Here is a 12,224-nt window from a genome sequence, read left to right as displayed (position 1 = left end):
GGACCACCAGAGAGCGCTGCTGGGGGGCCAGATCCAGGGCAGGAAGGGAGCCCTGGGGGGGGGGAGGGTCCGGACTAGAGGCACAGCGGGGGTGGGGGGTGGGGCGGGGGGGAGTGCTTTCCTTCCTTCCTTCAGACATGGAGCCAGTGCACTTTGGCCAGAGCCCGACCAGAGACTAGGGAGTGTACGGGCCAGGGGACCCAGAAGGCAGAGTCCTTGCCGGCTTAGGGTGCAGAGAGGGACTGGTGGACCGGCGAGGACAGGACCTCGGACCCGTCATCCCATCCCCGCCCTGACCCAGCTGGAAGTCTCAACCCAGGTGGGTGCCTGTCCAGTCCAGAGCGAGGCCTGGGGTCCAGAGCCACGTGGAGTTCTAAGAAAAAAAAAAGTTTATTTAAAATTTTGTACATAAATAAATAAATAAATATCTTCTGGTATTACAGAGACCGTACAACGACAAGCTAGACCAGGGCGGGGCAGGCGTCTGGGGTCTGGGGAAGAGGGGGTCTCCAGAGGCCCAGAGCCCCGGGACCTATTTAGGGGAATGCAGAGCATCTCCAAAAAAATGTGAGTGGGTTTCCCCGACCCAGAGGCCACGGGGGGGGGGGGGGGAGATTTCTCTCATGGGAGGGGAGCTGCAGTGCCAGCGAGGCTTGATTAAGGGGCAAACGGGCCCACTGACCATGGAGTAGGCCCCACGAGGAACGGGGGGTGGGGGGTGGGGACGGAAAGGAAAAGAAAACCAGTAGCAACAAGAGTTCATAAGTGTGTGTGTGTGTGTGTGTGGGGGGGGTGGTCGTGGATAAACTACCGCAGTGAACAAGTGGGTATGGAGAGAAAGAAGTAAAAGGGGCGGGGTGGGGGTGGCCAGCGGTTGTCGAGGAGTGAGAGGTCCAGCTTGACCCAGGGTGGAGGGGAGTAGAGGAAGCGAGAAAGCCTGAGCCAGTCCAGAGAGGTCGCGCGGGGAGGCGCCAGCGGCCAGCAAGGCGCAGGGCCGGCCGGCATGCCCGCGGGGCCCGCTGTGCTGCAGGGCTGAGAAAGACTCCAGCGCTGGCAGGATTCACAGCTTGGCGTTCGCTTTGGAGGGCCGCCGGCCCTGGGGTGGGGATACCAGCGTCAGGTCTCTGCCAGGCTCTTGTCGCTGCCCAGGGTCCCCCCCCCCCCCCCCCCCCCGCAAACCCTTGCCAAACCCGTGCGTGGCCGCGGCTTGGCAGCGGGTGCCTGGGAACCGGTACTTCGTCCCAGGGCCAGTCTTTGAGACTCGGGGAGGGCCTGGGCTGGGCGACCTGGGCAGGCGTGCGCCTAGGGAGTGACCGTGAGATCCCGGTCGTCTTTCCCCGAAGAGGACGGAGACATGGGCAATTCGTCGTCATCCTCGGAGCACTTGGCTGAGGACAGCGACGCGCACTTGCAGCTTTGCGGCGCGCCGGGGCCGGCACCCGCGCTCCCGCCGCCTCCGCGGTGGTTGCTGCCTTTGCCCTCCTTCTTGTGCTTCACCCGGCGGTTCTGGAACCATATCTTCACCTGCTTCTCGGACAGATTCAGGTAGGTCGCGATCTCAATGCGGCGTAGGCGGGACAGGTACATGTTGGAGGCGAACTCGCGCTCCAGCTCTAGCAGCTGCGTGCTGGTGAACGCGGTGCGCATCCTCTTGCTGCTGGGCAGCTGGTTGGAGCTGCTGTCTGAAGGGGGTGGGGTGCAGAGAGGGAAGCGATCAGACTCCTGCGTTGAGGGCCCGATGCTCCCTCCGGTAGGCGCCCAGTAGAATCCCGGGACTTCGGTCTCTCACCCACCTCTTGGCCCCAAACGAGATGCACAGCAGCGTTACCGCGGGCGCCTCCTTGCTGAGCGGCGGGACCCTGGTACTCCCAGAGTCACACAGCCTCGGCACTACTTTATGGGGCGCCCTGAACCTTAGCCCCCGCTCCCTCCTGCGCGCCCCCTCCGAGACCCAGACCTTCTGCCCTCACCCTCCCTCCTGGGTCCTGTCCCAACCCTCCAGAGGCACACGACCCTGATTGGACACCCCCACCCTCACCCCCCGGGTCCCAGCGTGACTCTCCTCGTCTCCAGAACGCCCAGGGACCCTCCTCTCCTATCCCTGGCTCGCCAACTGTCATCGGGTCCCCTATGCCCTGTCCCCCTGCGCAGCGTTCCGGCTTACCCACGGAGATGCAGTGGAACTGCCTGGGGTCGGGAAGTGGATAGGAGGTCTGGTAGAGCGCGGCGGCGGCGGCGGCGGCGGCGGGGCCGTGAGCGACCCCGGGCGACACGGCCGAGTGCTGGCGGCCTAGGGGCGCGTGGCAGTACTGCGAGCCGAAGGGCGGGAAGGACGCCTTGAGCAGAGGCAGCGCGGGCGGCCCCGGGGGCCCGTGCAGCTGCGAGGCGGTGACGCAAAGCGGGCACACGCACAGCAGCCCAGCTTTGCGCGCGTGGCAGGCGCCGGGCGAGAGGCCGTGCAGGGCGTGCGGCGGGGGCACGGCGTAGGGAAAGAGCGGCGGCGGGCTGCCCTCCGGGGCTTTCTTCTCGCCCGCCTCGCGCAGCACCAGCGAGTCCACCAGGAAGGAGCGCGGCATGGCCCCGGTGCGCGGTCGCCCCGCCGCCAGCCGGCTCGCTGCGCCCCGCGGACTCCGCGGCTCCCCGCGCCCTTCCCCGGGCAGCGGCCGCGCGCTGTTGCCGGGTCGCGGGAGGCTGGAGGCGCCGCCGAGGCCGAGGCTGAAGCCGCCGCCGCCGCCGCCGCCGCCCGAGGAGCTCGGGGTGCTGGCCAGCACTAGTGGTGCTGAAAGGCGCCGGCGGCGCCGCTTAAATAGGACTATTGCCATGTGATGGGCTACGCCAGGAGCGGCCGGGGCCTCTCAATAGGGTTTTTGTGCCTTTTCTCTTGGCATTCACTCTGCACGCTTCCTCATTATTTCACTTGTTAACTAAATGAACTGCATAATGTACTCTATTCTTGTCAACCCCACCCACGCCGTAACAGGCGCCCTCGCCCCCTCCTCTCCCTTTTGCGGGTTTATTTTCTCATTCTCCCGCGATTTAATATTCTTTTCTTTCTCTTTATTCCTTACTCCCCTTTGGCTTTGCACTGGCGATCGGCAGGTTTATCTTCTTGATTTTGTACCCCCACTGCCTCACTTCCACAGATTCCCATGGGCGCACACCCCATCTCCCTGCGCATTCCGTGTCCATCCCCTTCCTTCTCTCATCTACCCCTGCTCCCCAAGATCATGCTCCCTCTACTCAGTTTGCTCAGTTCCGCGTGGTGCACCCCGCGGGTGTCCCTACAGCCGGTGTCTGATTTCCACCTGTGGAATCCCTTCCCCTCTCCCTGAGGGGGAGGACCCGGGGCTCTGGCAGCCGAGAGGCGCTGCTGGAGAGAGAGAAAAAAGGGGGCTCGGTGTTCCTTATCCAGCGCTAGTCCCAAGGCTGTCTTTCTGTTTTAAGTTTCTCCAAGTCTTAACTCTGATGCTGCCCTTAACGCCCAGTCTTTGTTCGGTAGATGTTGGTGAGCCATTCTCTTCCTTTGGACGGCAGCGCTGTGGATGTCGAGTGGACGATGGCCTCTGAGAGTCTGGGACAGGGACAGGGAACGGGGAATGGAAGCCTACACTGCGAAGATCGAGATCTCGCACCCCAGCAGAAGAGGCGAGTGGAGATGCTCTGCTGGGCGTAGATCTTTCCGGCGCTCTCTCCACTCGCCCACACTCCCATAGACTGGCGGGTGCACTCGGAAATCAGTGCTTTCCTGAAGTTTGCCCCACAGGAGCGGGGCGAAGGGCAGTTGTCCTCCCAGCTTCTGCTGCTTTTGCCCAACCCGACCGACCTCCCCTGTCCCCAGGACCTTCTCCTGCCGCGTCGCCCTCTTCTTTCTGGCCACACAATGGTTAAACAACTTCAAACGCCTGGCGCTGTGTACACAGCTTCAGCCTTTTAAATAGTCCCCGGACTCAAAGCTGCTTCGCCAAGGAACTTTTTCCATACAATGGGAAATTAGCATAAATATTTCGAATTTGCAGCCCCGGACTTGTCACCGAAGTCGGTTACTTTCGATTTTATTGGAACCAAATCGCCGCAGTCACCTGCTCAGGGCTCTGAATGGAATTGTGAGAAATAAAGGGGGAAGCTTTTCCGCGGCGGGGGTGGGGGGTGGGGGGTGGGGGGGGTGGAAATCAGTGCTCGGGAGCAAGACTGCCCCAGATTGAAGCATTTACATGGTTTTTCATCATTGGTGACATCTTTACGATAACAATAGCAACAAATTATAACTGATTAAAAAGCAAAGGGACTTTGTCTGTGCGAAAACAACCGATCCCATAACAAGGAGAGGGGCAATGGGGGAAAATAGCCTGGACGAAGCTTTTAGCACGTCTTTTAGCAGGAGGAGTAGGGCTGAAGGCTTCCTTGATTGTTTGGCATGGGGGGGGGGGTGGACAGGAGACCAATGCTGACCCCAAGGCCAGGGTCTCCTCTCCAAGGCTCCCCGCCTAAGGGTGGTGCTTGCAAACTAGCCAGAGTGCATTAGTGCAGCCTAATCTCGGTCCTAATTGCTCTCTGGGTAATTTGTGCTGGCTTGGACCGCTGAGAGTGAGCCGAGAGCGGGGAACAGGGCCGGAGAGGCACCCCTCTCCCGGGCAGTGGCGGGTGGGAGAGGCGCGGGGCGCAGGCGGGGCTCTGCGGGGTGAAAGGGGCGGCCGCTGAACCCCGGAGCCTGGAGCCCGCGAAAAGGGGGGGTGCAGAGGTCTCTTGGGAGCTGCAGCCCGCGCCCGGGGAGGAAGGGGTTAAGAGCCCCTGAATGCGAGCAAGGCCAAAGCTACTGGGAAAGAATATCGAGGGGGGAAAAATAACCAGTTTTTTTTTTTCCCCTCCAGCCTCTGGACCTTATTGAATGTCATTGAAGAAAGTTTTGAATGCCAGATAAAGAGGGGCGAATTAAAGTGTGTGACAGCGGAGGATAAGCAAACACAAAGAGAACTCTGTCACACTTTGGGGCAAAATCCGTGGGCTTTTTACCAAGTCTCTTCGCTATGATTGAATTAAGTAATAGGAAAACATTTTCTTTCAGTTTAGAGCCATTAGACAAAAACTTCAAAGCGAGTAACACTTTTTAATGTGCGGCCCACAATGGATCGGGTTTTGTGCCGAAATGTTTAAATGGTTTGTTGTGCAACTCGGCGCGGGAGAGACCCGGGCCCAAGCAAAATAGCATCCCCGAGAGTGTTTTCGGGAGGCCTGGAAAGAACGCACACTTAATCCGCCATCGCTAAACCCGGCGGGCTGCGGCTGGAAAGGGGGGCTCCAGCTCGACAGTCCGGGGCCGCGGGGCGCGCCCCAGGAGTTGGGCGATTTCGGGAAAGTGCGGTGCCCACGGAGGAGAAGGCCGGGCAGGAGCCGGGGCGCGCGGGCCGCGGGGACTCCGGTGCCGCCCGGCGAGGGGCGCGAGCTCGCCCGGGGGGCCAGTGCCTCTCAGCCCCGCGGCCTAGCGCGGCCGCCTGGTTTCCGGCCGCTGCCCTCGCACCCCGGGGGACCGCTCCCCGGGGGACCGCTCCCCGGGGGGACACTGTGGCTGCCCAGCTGCTTTCCAGTTCGACGCGCCTTCCGGGGCTGGCTTCAGCTGGGTTTGAACTTCACTCACCCGAGCGAAGGAACGAACGCCTCCTTGGGCGGGGCGGGGTGGGAGGAGGCGGTGGGATTAGCCTGACAGCCCGAGAGAGGGAGAGAGGGGCCCCGGGGAGCCCCTCGGCCTGGAGGGCCCTGCTCTGCCCCCAGAGCCGGTTTTCAAGTGTCCATCACGGACAGTTCAACATGGAATGATTTCTGTGGTCCCGCTCTTTTTTTCTCTTTCACACCGCCTCCTTTCCTGTTGGTGGAGAGAGCTGGCCGGTTTTCAACTGGAGATGCATCTCTGAGACATTCGCAGCAGACACATCCCCGCAGAAATGGGGAGGGGGGTTGAGGGCTCCTTGCTCCTTTCCATCTTCAAATGCCACTTTTCTTTAAAGGGAGGTCAGCGCCCCTACGAAAAACTACCACTTCTTCCTCCCCACGTTCCCCAGTCAGATTCCTGGTTTGATAAATGCCTTCTAGCTTTCTGTGTCTTCTACTCATGTGTTTTTCTGTCTCGGTCCCTCCTACCCCCGCACCGAAATACCTGCCCCACTGGGGATCAGCATGTTTGTCTATCTTGTGCATTACTGTATCCTAACTCAGAGAAGTTTCTGGCACATAGTAGGGGCTCAGTATATATTTGCTGGATAAATAAATGAATCCCGAGGTATGACTCAGGAGGTAGCATGGATAAGAGGGCTTTGTGGTTTACCTGCTTAATACACCGAGGCACTCAAGGGTATGCCGTGGAGCAACTTACTTGCAGGAACTATCTGACTCTTCTGCAGCCATCACGCCCTCTGCATGCCTGAGTCATCACAGGGGGAGGGCCCAGTACGTTCAAGTGAATGGCAGATCTGTAGGTACCCAGCCCCCCTCAGGAGTTTCTCACATTCCTTGTTCCTTTGGAGAGGCAAGATGGCCCCATTCAAGGCAGTTTGGGGTACTGCACTGCAGGGGTTGGATGGACCAATACAGGGGTTGGATGAACCTATTGGTAGGTCAAGGCTAGGGTTCACCATCTAGGTGTTTTCATCGTGTGCCGGAGATGGGGATAGTTAGAAAGAGAGGCAATGTGTTATATGCTCTGGAATTATTAGCGACTATTTCTGCTTTTTCTGGGTTGAGGCAATGAAGGGGGAAATTCTCCTTGCAAAGAAGAATTCCCCTGAGCAGGCCAGTACTGACTCAGGCAACTCTCCCAGGAGAGAGCAGTCTGTTCACTCGGGCAAGGGGGCGGGACAGCGCCTGGTCCATCCGCCTGGTCCACCGCCAGGGCATAGTGAATGTACCCGGGAGCCAGGAGTGGAGGAGGGCGGAGAGGGAGTAGTGCCTAGACATGCGTGTGAGTGGTACTGGAGGTTAAGGTGCAAAGGGCCCTGCTAACAGATTTGAGCTTGATCCTACTCAGAGATTTTTAAAAAAACGTTTATCTGTTTTGAGAGAGAGAGAGAGAAAGACAGAGCACAAGTCGGGGAGGGGCAGAGAGAGAGGGAGACCTAGAATCTGAAGCAGGCTGCAGGCTCTGAGCTGTCAGCACAGAACCCAACGCAGGGCTTGAGCTCGTGAACCGAGAGATCACGACCTGAGCCAAAGTTGGACGTTTAACCGACTGAGCCACCCAGGTGCCCCTATTCAGAGATTTTAAGCCAAGGAACTTAAGAAATATTACTGGAAGCAGTAGGAAGTCTTATAGATGGGGCCAGAGAAGGGGCCAGAGCAGGATCCAACGGAGAGTTGGCTTGCAAATGACCCATTTACTGAATTATTGAATGAACAAAGGTAGGGAAACAGGCAAAGAGAAAATCAGTTCAAGTGATGGAGAATGACCACCTGAGAGCTGGAGAGGAGACAGGAAGATAAGAAAAGAGAAATCTTTGGGAGAATTTGAAGAGAATCTTTGGGAAAATTGGTGAGACCAATTAGGGGTGTGTGTGTGTGTGTGTGTGTGTGTGTGTGTGTGTGTGCTGGAGGGGAAGGGCATGAAAGACAGAGGGCACCAAACACGTGGATGAATGCTTGGGTTGCTTGTTTGAGGGAATAAATGGTAGCGATACCAAATGCAGAGACAGGGACCTCAAGAGCAGGACCCACTTTTGCTTGGGGAGGCACAACATTACCTCCACGTTTGGGAAGTGTTGCATTTCATTTTGTTTTTCAAAGTAAACTCTGCCCTCAAGGTAGGGCTTGAACTTAGGACCCTGAGATCAAGAGTCCCACACTCTACCACCTGAACCAGCCAGGCAACCATGATGTGTTGCATTTTAATCCTTAGCCTCAGAGCATTCTGCTGGTGTCCCAGGATGAAGATGTGGTTCTAAAGTTCAGTAGAGAGATGAGGGATGGAAAGAGAGATTTGGAACTTATGTATGCAAACACGGTAGCTTTAGTCTTAGGATGGATGGGCTTGGCGCTGGGGAGTGTAAAGAGAAACCAGGATTATAGATGTATCCCTGGAAACAAACATTTTTGAAGAGGTAAGTGGAGGGGGGTGGTCCTTGCAAGTCAGGCGTTTTCTGTATCTATCTTGGATCATTAAATGATCTTTAAGATAGAAACTTCATCCTGGGAATAGAGCAGAAAGATGGGAGGAGCCTGGGTCCCTGAAGGTCAAGGAGCTGCCTACGTATTTTATGTGAGTGAAAGATAAATATTTATCATTTTTATTATTTGAACTTTCTATTACATGCAGCTGTATCTAATCATAACTAGTGTGGTCTCCAACCCCTGATCCATCCAGATAATAAGAATCAAGTCAAATGAAGGAACCACTGGTAATTATGTCATAGCCTCTGGGACATCCTCCTATTCTCTCCCATCTAGATTACAAACCTTTAAGGGCAGGGATAAATACTTATTTATATTGGTGTCACCAAAATTTCTCATGGCTTTTGGCACATTGGACATTGTATGTTTCATACATTAATATTTTTTTTAAACATTTATTTATTATTGAAAGACAGAGAGAGACAGAGCATGAGTGGGGGAGGGGCAGAGAGAGAGGGAGACACAGAATCCGAAGCAGGCTCCAGGCTCTGAGCCATCAGCACAGAGCCCAACGCGGGGCTAGAACTCACAAACCGCGAGATCATGACCTGAGCCGAAGTGGGACGCTTAACCGACTGAGTCACCTAGGCGCCCCCGTTTAATACATTTTTTAACGTTGGCACTCATGGCGCTAAGAATGATTTGTCCTTGCTTTGTACCTATTCACCGCATCCTAGGTGCATCTTGGTGAGCATCGCAAGATTTCATGAGTTCTCAGCACTTTAGCTTTCTATAGTAAAAGTGGAATGATCACCCCTCCCTTGAAAGGATTAAAAATGATGTACCTGTAACCCGAATATTATGGCTTTCGGGTCAACGGGTGCAGGGGAAGGCAATTAATGTCAATAACCTAGACTTCTGTTTGAATCTTGCAGGACCTCTGGCCTCACTTTTGAGATGCCTCCCTTTCTATCTCGTTTTCTGGAAGTCCTTCATGGGCTCACATGCTTACAAGTGCCCCCAAGTGCCCACAGGCCAGTCTGTGAGCTGGCACCTACCTTGACACCCACCGTGTACTTGCCCTCCAGGGAGTTTTCTTCTCAGTCCGTGTGCTCAGCCTGGGACAGATCTCTACTCCTTCCACATCTTGTCCCGGGGCCGCTGTTCATTCCTTAAGTATTGATAAAGCACTTGGCACGCTGCCTGAGACAGAGCATGCCCTCAGTAAATGCGAGCTGTGTGTATTCTCTCCTGGGTGGCGGGATGCAGGAATGTGGGTGAGGCCTTCTTTTGGCATGGATTGTCCAGCCCAAGTCGTTCACTGCACACCTGTTCCTTTTGTCTTTGACCCTGACATCACTGGAAGCAAAGATGATTTCTGCAGGCATGAGGGCGTTCTCTTAACTCAGGGACCATGAAGATGAATGTGTGGAACATCTTAACTGAGGATGTCAATAGGAAGTGTTGATAGATCTAAAGAACAAAACACGGTGGGTTTGAAACAGAACCGGTCTCCTCTAAAGAGTTTTCCAACTGATGAGCGAACCCCTGACCTTTAAGCCCGGCCTTTAGAATTAGTACCTGTTTCCGCCTTGTGGATCACAGTGCCTCTCATGAGGCTGGTCTGAGTTGTCTGGCGAGGTGCCTATCAGGAAACTTGTTTTTGAGTCCTGCCCGTGTAAATGCTCTGTCTCGTCTTTCTTGCTCTGCAGTAGGAGCCTGCAGCTCAGTGATCAGCCAGGTGGCAGCATAAAGCAATAAACCCGCGGACAGGGGAGACCTCGGTGGCCGCTCAGTCCTCTCAACACACGCTCCCCCTTCCTCATTGTTACCAGAGCAAACCTCGGACACATCCCAACTTTTCATTGGGCACATCTGCTCTCAACTTCTCGTTCTCTGAAAGCCTTTGGCTCAAAAACGTCCCCCAAGGCAAAAACAAGGCGCTGGAAGAGAGAGAGCGAGAGCAGAGAACTTGTCTAAGGCTGAAATTCTGTGGTATGCCATAGAGAGTGGAGCAGATTGGTTTTAAGAGTCCCGTGGAGTCCTGTGGTCATCACTCTCACGTCCACTCACATAGCCCCAGTTTTGTTCAGCCAAGTATTTGGGTTAGCGGTTTCACAGAGCCACAGCGAGCAGGTGATTGATGATGGCCGCGTCCTCATTACATTGTGGACGATCGGAAGGGGCGAGAGGAAGAGCGGGGTTCTCAGAGAAGGCAGCTGTCAAGACACCTCAATTCTTGTGGGAGCTGCGTTGGGATTTTCTTAGTGATGCCCTTAACCCTGGCAGGAGGTTGAGTATTTCTCCGCCTGGTACTGAGAAGAGTAGAGGCATAGAGAAGCCAATGGATCACCGTGTCTTGAGGTCACGTACGGTTCCAAAGATGATGTCCTCGCCATTTGGTTAGTTCTCCTCATCTTCGAAAGAACCCTGTTTTTTTTTTTTTTTTGTAGTTTTATGGTTTTATTAACACAAATACGACACGCACACAAGCTGTCTATTCTCTTTCTTCGCCGCGCAGCTGGCATTGGGATTTGTGACGCTGATGGCCGGCTGGGCCGCTCTTTCCACACTGGCTTTGTGGTTCTTGTTGGAGACACCGTGAGAAATCTCTGCACAGTAAGATCTGTTGGGCATGGGCAGCACTTCAAGCTCCTTGACGCTGTGGACTAGGAACTTCCGGAAGCCACTGGGCGACACGTGCTTTGTTTTCTTGTTGTTCCCCTAACCAACCAGGCTGGGCATCAGGATCTGGCCCTCGAATCTTCTGCGCACCCTATTGTCAGTATCTCTGGGCTTCTCCCAGTTGTGCTTTATTTTGACACGTCGGTGGGAATGGTGCCGGATGACCTTCTTGGTCCTCTTTTTAACGACCTTGGGCTTCACCAGAGGTCTGAGGGCCACCATGATGCCGAGTCACACATGGCCACCACCTCCGCAGGCAGCGCCGAGGAAGAGCAAGAACCCTGGTTCTCAATTCCCACAAAGAGCATTGCATCTGTCGCTAATTGCTTGAGTAATTGTTCTTGTAATTGTACAGATCTCTTTGCCATTTTGGGGCACCGGGTGAATGTCTCCCGTATAGCAGGTCACGCAAAAAGGGAAGCAAATGAAACAGAATCCACGGGGGATTGTTTATTAGCGGATCTGCTCTGAGTAGACCCTGTGCTTCAGAGAGAAGTCCTATTTCCAGCTAACAATGTAGAATTCGTGAATAAACCGAATTCCTAAGAAAAGTCACTTTCTTTTACTTCTCCAGCTATGAAGTATAAGGCTAATCCCACGGAGCCGTTCATAACAAACCTTAGAGTTCCTGTTAGCTGGCTCTAGTCTAGGACGGCAGGAAGAGATCACTTCTGTCCTGTCTAGTTTGTATCCTAGACGCAAACACGTCCCTAAGCTTTTGCTACATATTAAAGATTAAAGCATAAATTGGGAACAACCTAGGAGCCTCTCCAGCTTACTATCTTGTCTTAGGACCTCAACCTAAAACATCGTTAAAGGGTCAGGTTCCGAGATTATCCATCTCAAATTTCCAGTGTCTTTTTCTTTATTTGGGTGGAGCTTTCTCTGGAGTTTCTTGATTCTTTGTTGAGCTAGACTTACAGAATGCTATTCAGTTTAATCAATTGCCCGGAATTTAATGCTGTGTGCTAGGCACATGTAGTAACTTATTTAAGCCACACACACACACACACACACACACACACACACAGCCTCACAGTCATTAAAATGAATTATAAGTTAGGAATTTAAAATACGTATTTTACTGGTCAGATACCATAGTTGGTGACACTTTCTGGTTAGCGATCTACATGACTGGGAGTTCTTACACTTGAACATGAGACAGGTACCATTATTCTTTCTTTTTTTTTTTAATGTTTATTCATTTATTTTGAGAGAGAGAGAGCGAGCAGGGGAGGAGCAGAGAGAGAGAGGGAGAGAGAGAAGCCCAAGCAGGCTCTGAGCTGTCAGCGCAGGGCCTGAGGGAGGGCTCGATCTCACGAGTGAGATCATGACCTGAGCGAAAATCAAGAGTCAGACGCTTCACTGACTGAGCCACCGAGGCATGCTGGTACTATTATTATTTCTGATTGACAGATGTGGAAACTGAGGCCTAAGGAAGTAGGCAG

The 12,224-nt window shown here is 54.5% G+C and overlaps 1 protein-coding gene and 1 pseudogene across 1 annotated transcript; both read right to left on the bottom strand.

Moving 5' to 3' along the window:
• Positions 1 to 1,246: 1,246 nt before the first annotated feature.
• GSX1 (GS homeobox 1) lies at positions 1,247 to 2,576 on the bottom strand. Its single transcript, XM_011282206.4, has 2 exons — positions 2,165 to 2,576; positions 1,247 to 1,682 (listed from the first exon to the last, which is right to left on the bottom strand). Exons 1-2 carry the CDS (start codon positions 2,574 to 2,576, stop codon positions 1,303 to 1,305), a joined length of 792 nt encoding a protein of 263 aa, XP_011280508.3. The 3' UTR covers positions 1,247 to 1,302.
• Positions 2,577 to 8,677: 6,101 nt separating this feature from the next.
• LOC123382451 lies at positions 8,678 to 12,017 on the bottom strand (annotated as a pseudogene).
• Positions 12,018 to 12,224: the final 207 nt, after the last annotated feature.

The sequence above is a fragment of the Felis catus genome, chromosome A1 (assembly GCF_018350175.1).
Source record: "Felis catus isolate Fca126 chromosome A1, F.catus_Fca126_mat1.0, whole genome shotgun sequence".
Taxonomy (NCBI): Eukaryota; Metazoa; Chordata; class Mammalia; order Carnivora; family Felidae; genus Felis; species Felis catus.
Note: the sequence above shows the minus strand (reverse complement) of the source record. Positions and strands in the feature narration are given on the sequence as shown.

Bases quoted from the DNA above. Each gene is read 5' to 3' on its own strand.
- GSX1 (XM_011282206.4), bottom strand. From the start codon at position 2,576: ATGCCGCGCTCCTTCCTGGTGGACTCGCTGGTGCTGCGCGAGGCGGGC. The intron at 1,683-2,164 runs GTAAGCCGGAAC...CACCCCCTTCAG, and splicing joins GTTCCACTGCATCTCCGTGG to ACAGCAGCTCCAACCAGCTG.